General features: G+C 50.7%; 2 protein-coding genes across 4 annotated transcripts; one reads left to right on the forward strand and one right to left on the reverse strand.

Annotated features, from left to right (window-relative positions):
- Positions 1–1190: 1190 nt before the first annotated feature.
- Positions 1191–4671, reverse strand: SMIM3 (small integral membrane protein 3). Of its 3 annotated transcripts, none has more exons than XM_065644126.1 (2): positions 4427–4671; positions 1191–2948 (listed from the first exon to the last, which is right to left on the reverse strand). In XM_065644126.1, exon 2 carries the CDS (start codon positions 2945–2947, stop codon positions 2768–2770), a length of 180 nt encoding a protein of 59 aa, XP_065500198.1. In that variant the 5' UTR covers position 2948; positions 4427–4671; the 3' UTR covers positions 1191–2767. The 3 variants fall into 3 exon arrangements, with proteins under 3 accessions (XP_065500198.1, XP_065500197.1, XP_065500196.1); XM_065644125.1 differs by lacking the exon at positions 4427–4671 and adding an exon at positions 4241–4328; XM_065644124.1 differs by lacking the exon at positions 4427–4671 and adding an exon at positions 3626–3739.
- A 156-nt stretch (positions 4672–4827) lies between these two features.
- DCTN4 (dynactin subunit 4) lies at positions 4828–17865 on the forward strand. The gene is made up of 13 exons (XM_065644319.1): positions 4828–5021; positions 6440–6510; positions 6951–7129; positions 8047–8090; positions 8845–8952; positions 10479–10552; positions 10903–11015; positions 12332–12441; positions 13469–13542; positions 13975–14029; positions 14513–14620; positions 14994–15091; positions 15774–17865. The coding sequence occupies exons 1-13, from the start codon at positions 4887–4889 to the stop codon at positions 15985–15987; spliced, it is 1383 nt and encodes a 460-aa protein (XP_065500391.1). The 5' UTR covers positions 4828–4886; the 3' UTR covers positions 15988–17865.
- Positions 17866–18019: the final 154 nt, after the last annotated feature.

An 18019-nucleotide genomic window follows, 5' to 3' on the forward strand; every position in this document is an offset into this window, starting at 1 on the left:
ACAGCCGGGAGTGCAGAGGGTGGCTTGGGATCCCGTAAGCCTCCCTTTGGGGCCACAGGGCTCATGTCTGGGTCCAGTATCAGCAATTGCTCCAGGTGACACTTCCCCCCACAGCGCCCAAGATGTTCAGGGTCAGCTCTTACTGCTGGGGCTCCCCACAACCTTCTTTATGAGCCACTGCCAGCATCCTGTATCACCCCCTCCCCACTGGGGCTGCCAGCACCCACCCCCCCAGCAGCAGCCCCCCGGGCTGGCAGCCACTCCTGCCACGTTCCAGCTCCCACCAGCACTGGCAGGGAAGGATCCCGGCAGATGCTGAATCACCCTGGCACCCACATCGTGCCTGCCTGTTGCAGCGTCACCGCTGCTTGACCCGCTCCCTAACGGGCAGGAAAAGGCATTTTTCCTCAGCAAAACACTGTGCAAATGCTGGCTCCAAGCTCCAGCACTGTTCAGGCACTGAAGCCAGGGCTGTGAGGGGATTTGCTTGTCTTGCTCAGTCCCGGAGGAGGAATTTCCAACTCGACACCGCACATCTGTCAAGATACAGCCGTTCCATTTTCATGCTTTAAAAATGTCCTGGCTTCACCCTGCTCTCCCCCCACTGCCATTTTACCCTGTGCAGTTTGTTGTTGTCATGTGCAAACCCGTCTTTCCAAGGCTTTGCAATGCCTTTCCTGGAAATGTTTGCCATGGGCTTGAAACTTCCCAGAAAACTTCTACCATGAAAAGAAACCTCTTGTACCCCCTGGCTGCTCATGGACAGGGCACAGGGAGGTGAGAACAGCCACCGGCCGTGGCTGTAGGGACGGCGGGGCTTTGCGTGCTCTTCCTCGGATGTTTTGCTCCAAACCAGGCTCTCTCCTCAAACCACTCCAATATTTGTGGCTTCTTCCCTACTCCTCTCATAGCAAAGCCACTCAGCTTCGGTTCCTGGTGCCAGATTCTGATGGCGGTCCTGATACTTGTCAGTGACCCCAGCGAAGGGACGCCGGGGTGGAGCATGGTGGGAGGCAGAGCCAGGGCTGCTCCCACGCAGCACAGCCCTAATCTCCTCCAGCTGCCGCTGCTGTGCCGTGCCAGCGAGTGAAGGGAAACAACAGGAAAATAAGTGGTTATTTGCCTCAAATTCTGCAACTCAAGAGGGGATAGAGAGACGACAGCTCGAAACAAGAAATTTATTTCTGGACTGGCCAAGGAATACATATCCACCCCCTCCCTGACTGCAGCTCCAGCGCAGGCATTTCCGCTCCCTAGGGGCTGGGTCCTTGTGCTGGCCTCCCTCCCTGGGGAGGAATGCATTCACCCAAGGTCCTGCTTCCCTGGGAATCACCTGCCCCTCCAGCTCCAACGCCAAAAGCAAACCTGATGCTGGCTGCTGAGGATCAAGCTGCACAGGGATGGGATGTGAGGTTTCCAACACCATGGGGCTGCTCTTTCCAGCAGGGAAAATGGGATTTAAACAATTCCCACCAGCATCACCGTAGCATTTCCCCACATCCCAGCCTGATTCATCTCATCATTCGTGACCTTTCCCGCTGTGAGTCACCGGGATGCCGGTTCAGCCCCAGGACTTCTGCCACACGCCAGAGCCCGGCACGAGGCTGGCGCAGGAGAGCGATGCCGGATGCCTGAGCGAGAGAAGAGCAGCCGTTGCTGCTGTCAGAAAGTCCCTCTCACTGCCTGATGGATGCTGCCACTCTCACAGCCAGATCCGGGTTTGCAGCCCAGGAGCGTGGGGCCGGGCTGGCACTGTGTCCCTCCTGTGGGGCTGTGGCCAGCGGGCTCAACAGCCGGGCAAGAACCCTGGGGTCCTTGAGCCAAGGCGGTGCAGGGGGTCAGTGCAGGGAGGGTTTCTGGAGAGGCTGCGAAGTACCTCAGGTACTGCACATGGCCCCCCAGACACCATCTGTAGCCTGGACAGAGCTACACAACACGCTCATGTGTAGAATAAATTCAATTTATTTTGTAGCAAGAGGCAATGTGCGAACTTATATGGTCTCTTGCCACTGCCTGGGCATGAACCCCTCTGCTCCTCCCACTTTGCCTGCCCAGGCGAGGGGCACACAGACCCCCACAGTGGAGCCAGCGTGCTGAGTGAGTGATGGGAGCTCTTGCCATCAGCAGGAGCACTGAGCACAGCCAGTGTGCGGGCAGGAGCTGCCCATGTTCCTCTGCCTCGCAAGACCCAAAGGAACCGAGCAGCCCATAGGGGTTTTCCTGCAATTTCGGCAGATATCTGACAGAGGAGGAGCTGGTGCCAGCTGCACGCCTGCTGTGCAGCCAGGACGGGCTCTGGCACCACTGTTTTTAGCTGAGTCTCTGAATGCACGACCAGAAGCCACACCCATCTTGCTTTGGCCCTTCTTTCCCAACCACCCCAACAGCTGGAACTCCAAAGAAGAATAACTTTGCAGAGCGTCTCCACTCCTTGCTGTTTGCCTGGGAGGAGATGGGGTTGCCAGCGAAGGAGAAACCCACCTGCCTGCTTCATGGCAGTGACTTGTTTCTAGCTCAACACATCCGCAAAGTCACACATCTCCCTGCTGGTGCCGAGGCTGCCATCTCCCCGACAGTCCCCGTGAGCTTGGTAAGTAAACAGGAGGCAACGGGTTCATCTGGTGAGAGCCAGGCACATGGGCAGGTGTCTGGGTGCTGGTCCACCCTGACTCCTGCCCATCTCTCCCCAGCTCTTGAGGTGCACCATTGGGCTCTGTGGGGTCCCTGGCCCGCAAGCCGGTTGTCCCTCATCATCTCCGCCATAGCCTCACACGATGCCATTGCGCGTGGGGTGAGTCCGTACCCGGTAGATAATGACGGCTGTGGCCGGACAGAGCACCAGGGCCGTCATGATGAGGATAGTGGCCAGGATGATCAAGACAATGACCCAGATGTCCAGGATGTGCTTGGGGAGGGCAGCAGGACCTGCAGGATCAGGGAGGTCCATCCTGCAAAAAAAGAGGCAGAGGGATGATGGGGGAGCCCTCTCCATCCCTCCCGTAGCCATAGGGGCTGGAGAGCCAGAAAACCCCCTATCACGCTGAGCACCCCGCTGCTGTCCCCAGCGAAAACCCCGCAGCCACCTCCAGCCTTGGCCTTGGACTCTTGGAGAACAAAGGGCTTTAGTAATAGCTTCCTCCAGAAGCCCCGGGATTTATATTGCGTTTTGATGCAGCTGGATAAAAGCCCAGGAAAAAACTTCTCTGTTAATTGCTACCGCTGTTGAAGGAGCTGCTAAAGCAAAGCCACAGTCGGGCATCCTGCTGGTCACTCACGAGTGGGTCACCAAGTGAGGGAATGACGGGACCAGGGCAGCCAGAGCCCCTCTGGCTTTGGGGGAACCTCACACCTCCCCCACGCGTGGGGTGTCTCCTGCTGAGTCACGGAGTTCATCCCTTAATTAGCAGCAGGGCTCAGGGCTGAGGCGACCACCCCGCCCGGGGGTCCCGCAGCTGCCGTCCGTCCAGCCGGGCTCCGGGGGACACGACTGAGAGCACCGGGCTGCGCCTCCCGGCCCGTCCCGCCCGCAGCCGCCCCGGCCTCCGGCAGCCCCCGGGGGGAAGACGAGCCCCCTCCGCGGGGCAGAGGCGGCAGCAGCGGTTCCCCCCCGCCCGCACCCCCGTACCTGCAGCGCTGCCCGGCTCCGGCGAGATGCGGCGGCAGCGGCGGGAGCCCCACCGGGGGAGGGACCCTCCGCCCGCCCCGCCCGGCCCGAGCGGGAGAGGAGGGGATGGGGAAGCGAGGGAGGGAGGGAGGAGGAGGAGGAGGAGGAGGAGGAGGAGGGAGGGCAGGAGTGTTTTTTCTGCACACACACACTCCAGCTCATCCGCCCCAGGACGGGGTCCCACTGGGTGAGATCGTCTGGAACCAAACCTGAAGGTCTCGGGTGCCAGGGAGGTGCCGTGGGGACATTTCACAGCCCCCCGCTCCCCTCCTGCCTTGCCAACAGCAGGGCTCATACGCACTTGCCGTCGAGGCCAGGGGCGGGATGGAGAAACAAAACCTCCATAAACCCCTGCAGTGAGGTGCCAGCCAGCTCCCCAGGGCTTCGGGACAGGGGTGATTTACGAGACACAGCACAGAGCATCTCCGGGGAGGCGGCAGACCTCAGCCCACCGGCTGGGAATGATGGTTCCGCTGCCCAGTGGAATATTCCAGCCCATCGCTGATGCTGAACGGCAAAGCCAGCAGCAGCTGCGGGATATAAGCAGGGGCTTTTTGCCCTATTCTGTGTGCCTACCTTTAGGTAGAACACCCGATCTTGCAAAATCGTTAATAAAATTTGCTTTGCTGAGAGATCCTGCCTGGGCCTATTGTATTTGCAAGATGATCGTTTCCTACAGCTTGTTGTGGCGGTTTGTCCGGATCCCACCTCAGTGACCGTGAGACTGAAGCGAAACCAGTTTTGGGGTATGAAGTCTGGCACCTTGTGGATTCAGAGGGGAACGTGGGCAGCAAAGCGTGAACAAAGCCTCAGGGAAAAGACACAGGAGAGCGCGTTACGAACAGCTCTGGGGTGCGTGGCGCAGCCGGGCTGGCGGCCCTGGCCCCGCTCCCCCGCGGCCACGGTGTGAGTGTCCAGCCCAGGCAACACGCGGCTGAGCCAGGGCCCCGCTGCGGGCAGGGCCGGGCCCGGCTCCTCTTCCTCCCCGCCGCGGGCGACGCGTGGCCTTGCAGCCGTCCCGGGGGAGCCCCGCAGGGCGGGCGGAGCAGCGGCCTCCAGCAGCGCCGGCACCGACCGCCGCCCGGGCCTCAGGCGGCCATGACACGCGGCACGCGGGCAGGGCACGCGGCAGCCACCGCCCCTTCCGGCAGGGGTCACGTGGGCGGGGCGGCGCGGTGACGTCTGACGGCGGCGGCGCCGTGGAGGCCGCCTCTCTGCCAAGATGGCGTCGCTGCTGCAGTCGGAGCGGGTGCTGTACCTCGTGCGCGGCGAGAAGGAGATGCGGGCGCCGCTGTCGCAGCTGTACTTCTGCCGGTACTGCAGCGAGCTCCGCTCCCTGGAGTGCGTCTCGCACGAGGTAACGGCGGCCTGGCCCGGCCGCGCCCGCAGCCCGGGTGGGACGGGGCGGGACGTTGCCCTCTCTGTGCGTATCGATTGGGCGGCTCTCCTGCCGCTCACTCGCGTTCTGCCTTGGCATTGGTTGGTGGCGCGGCTAAGGGGTGGGCACAGTGCTGTTTCCATGGGGCGGCCTGATTCGCAGCGGATGAGGGGAGGGGCGGTGCCTTGCGTTGGATTGGCTCTGCGCCCTTGTCCGTCGGCGGTTTTCAGGCTGTGATTGGCTGAGGCGCGCATATGAGGGGTGGAGGCTGCGGTGAGGGGCCCGACTGGGTGGGAGCGGCCCTTCCCCGGGGCCCGCTGGGTGCAGCGAGGACCCACCCAACGGAGCCCGGCCGGGGGAACAAGGACTCCGTCCCATGCGCACACCCCCACGGGCCCGTCCGGGAGGTCAGGGACACCCACTGCCCCACATCCCTCCATGGGGCCAAGGCCGAGCAGGGCCGGGAGCTCCCGCCCCGCTCCGGGGCTCAGGCCGGTGCTGTCTCACAGGGGCACAGCTGCTCTCTGTGCTGTGGAGGGTTTGCTCTCTGTGCAGGAATGGCTGGAGCCCTAAGCTGTAGGTTGTCAGGCCGGGGTGATGATCTGCAGGGCCCTGCCCGGAGCGCTGCTCTTGTGCCGAGCCTGGATCCCGGGCCTGCACCTGTTACTGCACTTGCCATAATAAAATTGCTAAAATTGATTTTGTAGGAGTCTGGGTGAATTAAGAAATGACAGTAGATCAGAAAAGCCTTAAAAGGATGACTGTGCAACCCAGATCTCAGAAGAGGGATCTGTTCAGAAATATCAAAGCCTCTGAAGAGTAGAAAACAGATTTGTCATGAGGCTGCATCCGTCATTGTCTCTGCAGTGTGACGAGTGCAGTCATCATGCATTTCCATCTTTAAGTTTGTTTTTCTCTTCAATAATGGGTCCTCCTTCTCTCTGCTGTCATTTTGATTAGCAAAATTGGTTTGTGACAGCAGACAGAGACAAAGCATTTTCTGAAATGCGTGAATTTCTGACCAGTGTAAGTATAAGGGCAGAATAAGGTTAGATATAAGAATGGCATGTTAAAACATGCTGTTAAAGCTGAAAAACGAAATTCTGGTAATCTCAAAAGGTGACTACCCAGTTGTCCTTTTCCCATTTACTAAGCAGAGTAGTTTAGTCTATCCTGACTTAAGAAACCTTCTGACTTACATTATTGAATATCAGAATTTGGCTGAGATGGGCTAAGATTTCAGATATCAAAAAAGCCTGAATTCTTCACTGACTTCACCTGTCCGTTGCCAGACGCAAAGCCCTGTTAAGTCGTGCAGCAGAGCTCCAGGCTGCTGCCAGCGTGTTGTCTAGACAAATGCGTGCCAGGAAGTGTGATGTGACCGTCTCGTTCATCAGGTGGACTCTCACTACTGCCCCAGCTGCCTGGAAAACATGCCTTCAGCTGAAGCCAAGCTGAAAAAGAATAGGTAAAGTCACTTTGGCTTTTTTTTTTTTTCCCTGTCAGGATTCCCTATTTTAAGCAGCTCCTTCGTTAATCAACAGCTCACTGGATCTGAAACAATCTTCAAAAGAATACACTGCCTCTTGTTACCTTTTAGTCAGTTTTGGGGAATAAGTGTCTTTTCATGATGTATGATGTGCTCTTCACATTCTAGTTTTTTTTTAAGACCCGCTTTCATAATACAAAAGATTTTCTAGTATTGCCCAGTATTTCTTCCTGTTGCCATTCTTATGTTGACTCTGCATCCCTCCTATTTCTGTTGGTGGCTCTGTTGCCCTTTTTCCCAAATGCTGTTGCAAAGAGTGACAAGGTCTGTTGGTTTAATCTTGATGTGCTTGTTGAGAGCATTTTCCTTGGCCTGGGATCCTTGTCAGAGTGCTGTCTTATAGACCTTCTTTTCTACAGGTGTGCTAATTGCTTTGACTGCCCCTGCTGCATGCACACCCTTTCCACCCGGGCCACCAGCATTCCTGCTCCGCTCCCCGATGACCCGGCCAAGACTACCATGAAGAAAGCATATTACTTGGCCTGTGGATTTTGCCGCTGGACTTCCCGGGATGTGGGCATGGCAGACAAGTCTGTTGGTAAGTGACAGTCAAAGGCAGAAAACTGAGTAACAGCAGGAGCCCAGTATGTATTTTGAAAGTAACAGATAATCAGATTAGTTTCTGGCCGTACAATATGTATAATATCTGTCCAGGTTTTGAGTCACAGTTTGAAATTCACAGGAAAGCGGTTTGTTGCTGAAGTCTCATCTGAATATCTGAGATGAGTTAGTGGAACATGTCACCCACGTCCATGCTTGTGTTACCTGACTAATGAGAAAGCTGTCAAAGGAGGGGCTTTTTGAGTTGGTGTGCCCTGCCCATGGTTGAGATTTTGTTTGTGTACCTTCAGAGGCTTTGAAGCTGCTCAGTCTGACAGTGTGAACATCTGATTTATTTTCTGTCACTTATGTTCACTTAGGCTTATTCCAGGGTTGCTACTCAGTGTTTGTAATTTGTTTTTCTCTTCACAACAGCACTGGAACAAAGCTTTCATCTGTTTCTTGGTGCATAAGTTACGCAGAAAGTATCTGTCAGGCTCCAGAAATGGGGCTGAATAGACCAAGCAACACTTCCAGTGTTGATGTGACTGAAGAGTGGGAGCTGAAGACTCAGGGCTGTGGGCAGCCAGTAGTAAGAGTGTTCTTGTAAAATCATGTACCTGCTGCTAAAGTGACTCCTAGGTGCCCTCCTGAGTATCTCTCAAGCAGCAATTCTCTAAAAACACAGTACAAAAGCTGGTGAAGTGCCTTCAGCCCAAACCTGCCTTTGAAAAGCTTTCAGAGGGGTATATTTGTACAGGCACAAACTTAAATAATTGCAAAGGTAAGTGTAGTGAAAATAGGGAATATTATATTCCATGAGTAAAACTGAGATAGTTGGCTGTTAGATGTGATTTCTGTGTGGAGTCTGGAAGTCTTCTCCTGAAGACTTTGTTTTTTCTCTTTGTTGTGCAGCTAGTGGTGGCTGGCAGGAGCCGGAGAATCCTCACACACAGAGGGTGAGTGAAGGGGAAGATCATGCTTAAGCTGAGACACATCAGCTAGAAAAAGCTGTTAGAAGTGCTGGGCCCTCTCAGTCACTTTTTCTACATCTATATAATCCTTCAGATACCAGTTCCAGCTCCTAATCTCCACCTTGACTGAATGCAATGGAAGGAAGGCCTCTTAAAGGCTCTCCCGTGGATGTTGCAGTATAAAATCTTCTTTTCTGAAGAAGCACATTTGCAAACATCTTATGTAATAGTGCTGTTAAAACGACACTGATGAATATGCTGTGTATATATATGAACAAAAGCTGTTTTCCGACCAAGAGTGTATCTACGATCTGGAAAACAGAACTTCACCTTCCCTTCCCTGTCACCAGTTAGGGCACTGCAGTAAATGTGATCAGCTTCGGTGTGGGGGGGAAAGATGCTGTTTGCTCCACTAGTCCAAATTGCTTGGGTTTGGCCACGTGACATGACTGTCCTGTCGTGGCAAATGCATGTACAAAGTCTCAGTTATCCAGCTGCAAAGTGAGAACTGGACACGGCTCTTTGACAGACGTTGTTCCCAAAGGAGGGTCAGTTTGTCATCTGCAGTATGGGTTAAGACACACAGACTTGTTTAATGTGTATCTTTCAAAATACAGCTGGTACTAGGAACAGAGTGAAACAAGTAGCAGGAACCTCAGCTTATTCACAACAAAATACTGCAGCTGCTCTGGCTCTTGTTCCCTGCTCACTGGGTGTCTGTTCCTTTTCACCCCTCCAGATTAACAAATTGGTTGAGTATTACCAGCAGTTGGCTCAGAAAGAGAAGATTGAGCGAGACCGGAAGAAGCTGGTGCGACGCCGAAACTACATGCCCCTGGCCTTTTCGGTGAGTTGGGAGTTCTGTGCTCTCGAACCAGGAGAAGGGACACACAACAGCCTCAACCTGAAAGATCAGATAGTTTTGGTAGCACAATAGGGCTGCTCAGTCTTTTTTTATTGAGAACAACGTGAAGAAAATGTGCTAGGGCGCATGGGTTTCTTTAGGGACAAGTAGTTTTACACCCATTTTTGTGTATTGTATTGCGCCTCTCTCTAATAGTTCTCTCTGGTAGTAGCAAAAGAGTTTTGCCATGCAAAGAAATATGTTACCCCGCAGTGACATGCAGTGCAGCTGCAGTCACGATACTGCTGGTAGCTCTTTCTCAGGGCAGTTATGTACCAGTAACAGTTAAATCAGGATTTTGTGGCACTTTTCTGCATGAAGTCTCAACTGAAATTAACCTTAAGACTTGATTGTGGCCTGATTGACTTGTTTATTGTAACTGGCAGGTAAATGCTTATGTTGTTTAGCTGGGTGACTCTGCATATGCTCGCTACTTCTCAATTAACTGTGCTTGCTCTGTGCCCTTGCTTGTGTCTTATGGCTGCATTTTTTGTCTCCGTTGCTACCTGCTGCTATTTTGGGGGCTCTCCACAGCAACACACTATACACGTAGTGGTAAGTCTTTTCACAGTTTCTGCTGGTGTTAAAGCTCTCATGGTACCAACTGAAGGGCAGTAACAGATCCTACTCTTCACCTTGCCTCAGGGCCTCTAACTCAGATGTATATGAAGGCTAACTAGTTAGAGGGTAACATCTGTTCCAAAAAAACATTTTTTTATTAGTTTACAAATAAAGCAGTGTCTTTGGGTAAGTAACATACACTTGAAAAGCAGTCCTTCACAAAGCTTGGCTGAGATGCAGCTCTCTGCCTGCCTGAGACAAATGGCACAGACGTCAGTCATCCTGTCTGTGAAAAATCGCCAGGGTAGGCTGATGCTCACATTTCTCGTTTCATCAGAATTCAGGTTTTCAGTCCTGCCCAGAAGGAAGATTCCTAGCTGCAATTCAGCTGTAGAAAGCTGAGGAGTAGCTCAGCTATGCCTGCCAATTGGTGGTGCCTGGCGAGAGAGACCTGCAGGTAACAAGGCTTGTAGGAGGGTGAACCTTTCAGCTGTTTCTGGTAGTGCTGCAGAGCATTTCAGATGGATGCGTACCCACATTCACCCAGTTCTTTTGGCAGTTGAGCTCTCATTTTGCACTATTTGACATGCAATTGCTCTGAAGAGAAGATCAAAGGAAAATATGTCAGTAGTGCAGGCTGGTGATTCGAGGAAAGAGCAAAAGCTTTAGAAGCAGTAGCCACATCTGTCTCCCCCCATCTGCAGTGCAGCGATAGTTGTTTTCTCCTTACTAACAGTTTGAGCAGAAAAAAACAGCCTCTTGGGAAGCATTGAATACTTTTCCCTTTTTGCTTTCCTTTGCTTGTCTCCTTATGCTTGTCACGCAGCTCAAAGGGTGAGTTTGCTGTAGAGCTTTTTGTCCCAGCAGGAAGCAGACCTGAAGGTGACAGTTCCTTTTTTCCCTCATAGGATAAGTATGGCTTGGGAACCAGGCTTCAGCGCCAGCGGCCCGGAGCACCGATCAGTGCCCTCGCTGGACTCTCGTGAGTCTCGGAGTCGGGGTTGTCTTTGTGGGAAGGGCAGGAGGTGTAGGCAAGAGAGCAATAAAGCAACTTCAGAAAGATGACGAACATATTAGCAAATAGCAGTGAAAGGAGCTTTCTTTCTAGCGTTAGAGAGATGTCAAATCCTCAGGCATCTCTGTGCAGCAGTTCCAGATGTTTTCCTTTCTCCTCATAGAAACAAGTGACTACTCACATCTTCGTGTAGTTACTATTGTCTTGCAATCTCAGTTCTCGCTGCCTTCTGTGTTACAATGCAGTTATTGCTGTTGCTGTCTGTCAGAGCACACGTGCTATATTTTATGACTGAGTTGTCCCTTGCTTTGCTTCAGCCTGAAAGAAGGAGAGGACCAAAAGGAGATCAAAATTGAGCCAGCTGATGCAGTGGAAGAAGTGGAACCTCTTCCTGAGGATTACTACACAAGACCAATCAATCTGACAGAAGGTAACGCCTTAATATTCTGTCACTTTTTGCCCTTACATTTCATAACATGGGCAGTGCCTGGAAACTTGTCAGTGGGGTTCCTAATGGCCTGAGGTTTTAGTAATTTTTATGCTGGGATTAGAATAGTGGGAAATGTGTGACTTTTGAAATGGTAACTCAGCTTCATGTTGTACATCGAAAGTTTAGAGCCACATACGTCAGGGCTCTTAATGGTTGTTTAATTTTCTTGCCGACTTTAATTTCTCTGCATGCGAAGTGTCAACTTTTGAATGGAAAAAAGAGCTGACATCCTTTTTCAAATGACATTAGGAAATAAGGAAGTAGCTGAGCTACTGGGGAGTTGGAACCAAAACTGACCTGTTCAGTAACAATTGCCTGTTACTTTGACATCAGCTTGGAACAACTTGCTTACACTTGCCAGTTATTTAGCTGGCTTGTGATTTAATCAGCAAATATTGTAAACTGGCCAATGAAACTTGGGAGCAAATGGGATAAACCAGCAGGTACGGGAAGCGATGTGGACTTGTAGCTGAGGTGGCTCTAAGCAGGACAGATGTTCTCAATAGTCCTGCAGGTCTACAAAGTCTGCCAAATTAATTAATTCATGAAAGGTTTATGGAAAGGGGTCTCCTTTTCTCATGAGACTGTCAGCATTGTGAGAGCCTGATGCTGGTAAAGAAGACAACTTTCCTGGTTCCCCGCAGTGAGAGAAAGGCTGCCAGGTGGCTCACTGCCTGTTAGAGACTAGGAACAGTGAGGAGCCTGTTTTTTCGGACAAACCCCTGGGAAGTTGGCTGCTGGAGTTCCTTGCCTCGGGAACCATGTAGTCACTAATTCTATGTGTGAGTCTGAGTTATGAAAACTCCATGCTGAAAAGCTGTATATTGTATTTGTTCAGGACCCAGCTGTGAGGGTTACAAAGCTGTGAAAACTCATTTTCCCTTGGTGGAGAAAGAATTTATTTTCTAGGTGATTACAAAATTCAGTTTCCACTCCTGCTGAGCTTTGAATAGGAATCAGCGTCCCTTGTTTTTCCTGGGCTGGCACTGATGTTGCTCTAGTGTTACCGTGCCCAGACAGGGTAGCCGTTTATACAACTCTTACCTTCTGTTCATTGACTGCTGGAAACACTGATACTTGCCAGTGGCTTCTGGATCGTTGGGTGCAGGTGAAATTAAATTTCTTAGAGATTGTAGTGTGTCTGTATATAGTGCGTGACATACTTGCTCTTAGGCCAGTGCATATGTACGATCTAGCTCGAGCTTCAGTGCCTGTGTGAGACACTAATCTGCTCTTGATTTCTGTCGTGCACCCAGTGACGACTCTGCGTCAGCGCCTGCTGCAGCCTGACTTCCAGCCCATCTGCGCTTCCCAGCTCTATCCACGTCATAAGCATCTCCTGATCAAACGTTCGCTGCGCTGTCGGGTAGGTAATTAAATACAAAAAAAAAGCACTTTTTCTAAGCTCGCAGAACTTGGATTGTGGGAAATGGGTTGCGTATTTTTTTTTTTTAAAGAAACTGCTCAGATGCTTCTGCTTGTTGAAAGTTCTCAGCCAAATTACTGGTAACGGCACTAGGAGACGAGGAAGCCTGTCGCGTCTCTAATGTGATGAAGATTGTGAAAGGGGGACAACATTGTCAAATATACTTAAAGATAGAAAGGTGGGGTTGCTAAGGGTCTGTGTGCTCTGCCTAGACAAGGAATCATAGAAGGCTGCCAGTACAGTTAGAATTTTAAAATTTCTGCTATTACAAAAGACAAAAATCAAGTCAGCAAACAAAATATTAGTGAGAGACAGTGCAGAATCCTGAAGATGTCCTTAAGAGTGAAGGCAGAAAGAGGATATTTCAGATAAGAAAAGCAGAGAGCTGGAAAGTGAAGACTGTCAAGAATTAAATCCAAGTTCTGCTTACTACATGGTCTTTAAAAAGCTGCTTTGTTTCTCAGTGAAACTGGGATGTTTGTCTAGTTCCCAGAGAAACAGAGCAATGTTATGGTAAGTATTTAAGATACAGAATGCTTTACAAATGCAGAATATTTTCTCAGAAACAAGTAAGGTCAGGCTCAGCCTGTATTTGAAGAGTAGCCTATGAGGAGATCAGTCTTGAATTCCAGCTGTTTGGTTTTTTTAGTGGATTCTGGAGTGTAAGTCAAAGGACTTGCAGGTGTTTGTGCTGCCTTCCTGCTGCAGTCAGTGGGTGTCACAAGTGTTTTTAAGCCAGGTTCTCAGTCTCATATTTCTGAGATTGCACTGATAGTGCTGGATATCATGTTTTCAGAGTATCAACAACTTGACACAGCGATGGCTACACACACCCCATGGTAGTTTTTATGTATGCTGTACTAGAAGCCAGTGGCGTGGTTAGTAATAGTGGTGCTTGCAGCGCTGATCCGTTGGTGTGTGACTGGATGCTGTCTTTGGGTGCAGACTAAGATGTCTTTGTCCCTAGAGATGTGAACATAACCTGAGCAAACCAGAGTTCAACCCAACATCTATCAAATTCAAGATCCAGCTGGTTGCTGTGTAAGTAAGATACAGGGATTGGGGAGAACAACCATCTATCCATGCTTGGTTAATGCTTTCTATTTTGATTTCTTTTGTACTCTTGATTTGACCTCTTGTGTGATTGTGTCATCTCTTAGGATGGTGTAATCACCTCTTTATATTTAGCTCACTTGTAATAGGTTTGCTTTGTGATCTGGTAAAAAGTTTGCTGAAGATTTCAGCAGTTTGAAAAAGGCACTACATGCTGTTCCAGCCCCACACAGGAGTAAGAGTTTGCAGAATTAGGCCTATATAACAAAAGGGCAATTAATTTTTGTTTAATGTAAGCTAAGCGCTAATAGCTTTGAACAAGTTTCACTGAATGCCTGTGAATACATCCCTCTACTTCAAGAGATAGATTGTAGACAGCAACACACTCTATCATGGTCATTTGCTTTGTTCTTGTTGCAGTAACTACATCCCTGAAGTGCGAATCATGTCTATTCCCAACCTGCGCTACATGAAGGTCAGTACTTATTTTTCCTGAAATGTCTTGGGGTGAGATGCAGCTGGGAGGTGTGGATGTTGGAGCTTTTTGGAAGATGATGTGGTGTGATGATTGCTGCCGGAGGGCTTCGCTGTCTCCATTTAGAGGGAGTGCAAGGTGTAAGGGAGTGGTCAAAATACCACTGCATGTACTTGTCACTCTCCAGGAGTAGATTACTGCGTGGTGTGACGTCTGGCATCACGAACACACGTCAATACCTGAAGAATAAAAGGTGTGGAGTTGAGATCGTGGCTAGATTCCAAAGATGTGTATTTCCTATATTAAGAAACAGTGCTGCATGGCATTGGCACCTTTCTTACGCACTGAGGGTGTTAGCTGTCCATCCCTTGAGTGTATGTGATGCGGTTTTTGAAGGTGTTGTCACAGAAGGCAGAGTTGCTAACAGTAATGATGAATTTTAGAATAATTGCTTCTTGAACTGTGATTCCTGAATCTCCCCAGGAGAGTCAAGTCCTTCTGACTCTGACCAATCCAGTGGAGAACATCACACATGTCACACTGCTCGAGTGCGAGGAGGGAGATCCTGACAACGTCAACAGCACTGCCAAGGTATCGCACCCTCCTGCAAGCCCCTTTCAAGGCTTTCCACTCCTGTTTATCCTTCCACAGGTCCTGCTTTTCATATGTCTTTCAGTCCCTGCTGACGGTGGTGCATATTCCTCCTTGGAGTTTAAGGGACTGTCACCAATGTAAACATTAAGTGTTTTGAAATTGTATCTATTGTTTGACATCCAGAACCCAAGGGTTCACGGTTTCACTGGTAGAGCGGTAGCGAGGTGGTACCAGAGTGGAGGAAAGCCCAGGATGAATCACTTTTCGGTTGAACAGCAGCAAAGCAGCCCTCGGAAGGGCAGAGCTCTCTCCTGCTCACAGTGTCGGTGGTGATCAGTGCTGAAAGGCGTTTCTTTGTGCACTGTTTCAGGTGGCAGTTCCTCCCAAGGAGCTGATTCTCGCTGGCAAAGATGCTGCAGCAGAATATGATGAGCTGGCAGAGCCTCAAGACTTCCAGGATGACCCTGAGTGAGTGCTGTGTGTCCTGTGGGGATCCTGTCCCTTAAGTACTTGGGACTTCAAGTAACTATTTCTTCTCTCTGGGGAGCAATTTTTTTTTTTTTTTTCTGGAGAAGGTCAGATATCAGCAATGCAGATCTTTCTGCTTTAGGTTTAGACTATTTAGGAGACATTTGTTCCCTTTGAGGCAAGGAGTGTTCTAACAGCAGTCGAGTTATAGATGATGGTATTAATTCTCTCCAGGAATACTCTGTGTAATCCTTTCCTTTGCAAGCAGCGGCTTCACAGCAGCAGTGAGAACTACACGGTAGGGTGTCTGACAGCATTCCCTCCAGCCTTCAAAACAGAATAATACATCCTGCAGCTTCTTGCAGAGCAACTTGAGCTGTTTATTGTGGCTCTTCCCAGTTGCACAGCTGGATACAAAACTCCTGTGTTCTGTTTGACAGATGTGCCAGCAGCTGTCAGCATAAAGAGGGGTGCCCATGTTCTGCTGGTGAGGCAGGAGGGGCTGTGGGCCCCCTGCAAAAAAGAGCAGTGGAGAGTAAGCTAAAAAACAGGGCAGTTGTTCTAGCAGGGCATATTCAGCCATAAACTGAGCATCCCTGTCATGTGGTGTCAGAATAATTCTCTCGGAACAATTGTCTGAGAACTTGGCTGACCCACCGTTCTTTTGTTTTCCGCCTTACAGCATTATTGCCTTCAGAAAAGCCAATAAGGTGGGAGTTTTCATCAAGGTAACCCCGCAGAAAGAAGAGGGTGAAGTCACCGTGAGTTTCAAGATGAAGCATGAGTTTAAAAACCTCGCTGCTCCCATCCGGCCCATCGAGGAAGGTGATCACACCTCTGAGGTCATCTGGCTCACCCATCACGTGGAGCTCAGCCTCGGTCCAGTGCTCCCCTAAACGCTGCTGCCACTCGCGCCCCGATGGCTGGTGCAGGATGGACGGTCACGGTGAAGAAAGCACCAGGTGGAAGGTTCTGCAAGAGCTGCTTTGTGCTGTGTGGGTGTGTGCCACAGGTCCCGAGGAGCTGCCTGAGGGGGCCGTGGTTTTGGGATGGTTTTGTTCTCTCTTGTCGTAGTGGCCACTAAATACCGCTCTGCTTCCCCTCACCATCACAGGCTAGTTTAACTTTTGCAGCATGTGTTTCAGCACAGAGAAAGGTCTCGCTTTCTCCAGATTTGCACTACGCCTGGCTGAATTTGGGTTTATCAAGAGAAAAGAACCCTTATTAGTTTTTCTTCATGTCAACCCACTAACTTGGTGTTACGTACTCAATAGTGAAGAAATTCTTCTTCACACAGAGCTATGCCCTTCCCAGACAAATATTTTAGGATGTGGCCGTATCCACTGCGTTATTGGCCAGTTATTGGCAGCAGCGCAACACTTTATTTTCTTGTTTTTCTCCTTCCTTGGATACACCAGCTGTGGGAGATTGGGACATACAACTCTCCCACTCTGGGATACGTAGCTTGTTTAGCCAAGGTGATAGATGTGTTTTCATAAAGGAAATGACCCATTTGCCTTCAAACGTAGTGTCCCGTAGTGTTGGTGGAGTTGAGTGGCACCCGAGCCTGCCGTCAGCCCGCTGTGGTGCGGGTGGATGTGGTAGCATGATGTGTGCTGGGAATTCACGTTCTGCTAGAGCTCTTGAGTGAGGCAGAGATGCTCTGGGGAGGCTGCCTGGCAGTCTTTGGATCAATTAATGTGTGTTAATTGGGTATCAGAGGATGAAACCTGGAGAGTTCGGGTTAGGTCTGGTGTACACACAACTCCAGAGGCTGTTTGAGTTCATACTCTGAGTCCAGTTGAGGGGGTGGGAGGGAGGTGTAAAGGTGGCAAGACAGTTACACATTAACTAGCAGACGCTGTACCACGAGGTAATTTATCTGGGGTGTAATTTGGCTGTAATCCAAACTAAAACGAGTAATTAAGAGCAGCATATCCAGGACACTGAATCACCAGTACCTGCAGAAGCTTAGTGCAAGCGGGTGAGATCACTCTTCCTGTGACACGTCCCCTGTTCAGACATTGACCTTCCTTAACATCGCTGCTGCTGTGCTGGGAAGAGCTGGAACACCAGCTGGCCGTGGCTCTCGCTCCATTGAGATGGTTGTGCCAGCCCAGAGCTGCCCGGGGGGGAGCTGGGGATGCGGTACCTCAAAACACCTCCTGTAGTTCTAGAAACCTTGCCTTGCTGTGCTGGGGGATGCGTGCCTTGCAGCCTAGATCCTGCGGTGGGTCTCGAAGCAGTGAGGCATCACATTTACAACTCGGTGTAGGTTACACGCGGATGTACAGCATGAGTTGCAGACTTGTAGTTGGTATTTAATGTCTAGTCCCTGCGCCTTCTGCGGCTTCACCTGTCCAGATAACGAAGCACTTAACCTTTGGCTGTGACTTCTCTTCAGTAGCCAAAATAGCTGCTCCAGTTGTGACACTAACATGGAAAAGAGCCTTTCAGGGATGAGCTGGTGTCCCTAAAATGGTCCTGCTGAGGCTGGTGGCCACTATGTCCCTATGCTGGACTAGTGCTGCACCCCCTGCTCCTGAACACTCAGTTCCTTGCTGACAACAACAAGGTGCAGTGATTTATAATATTCTGAGTGGTCTCATTAGCTTGGTGAGTTTTTTTCCCTTCCCCGTAGGTGCTCGTAGGCGATAGGAAACGGTGTCGCCTTGTCTCCATGTCTGTTCGTCTGTCTCGCCCCTTCCTGCCAGGCGCCTGTTGCCGTTACTGCTTGACGTCGTGTAGTGACCTTCAATAAAGCAAATGTGGCTCTCGGATTCTTTGCGCTGGTTCTTACGCTGCGGTTCATCAAAAAATAACAATAATTAAAAAAAAAAAAAAGCGCTGAGCACCCCTCCCGTCGTTCCTAATGGTCTCGTCTCGCTCCCCCCATCCCCTGTTCGCAGTGGTTGTGCTCGCCCCGCC

This window comes from Caloenas nicobarica, chromosome 13, assembly GCF_036013445.1.
Source record: "Caloenas nicobarica isolate bCalNic1 chromosome 13, bCalNic1.hap1, whole genome shotgun sequence".
NCBI lineage: Eukaryota > Metazoa > Chordata > Aves > Columbiformes > Columbidae > Caloenas > Caloenas nicobarica.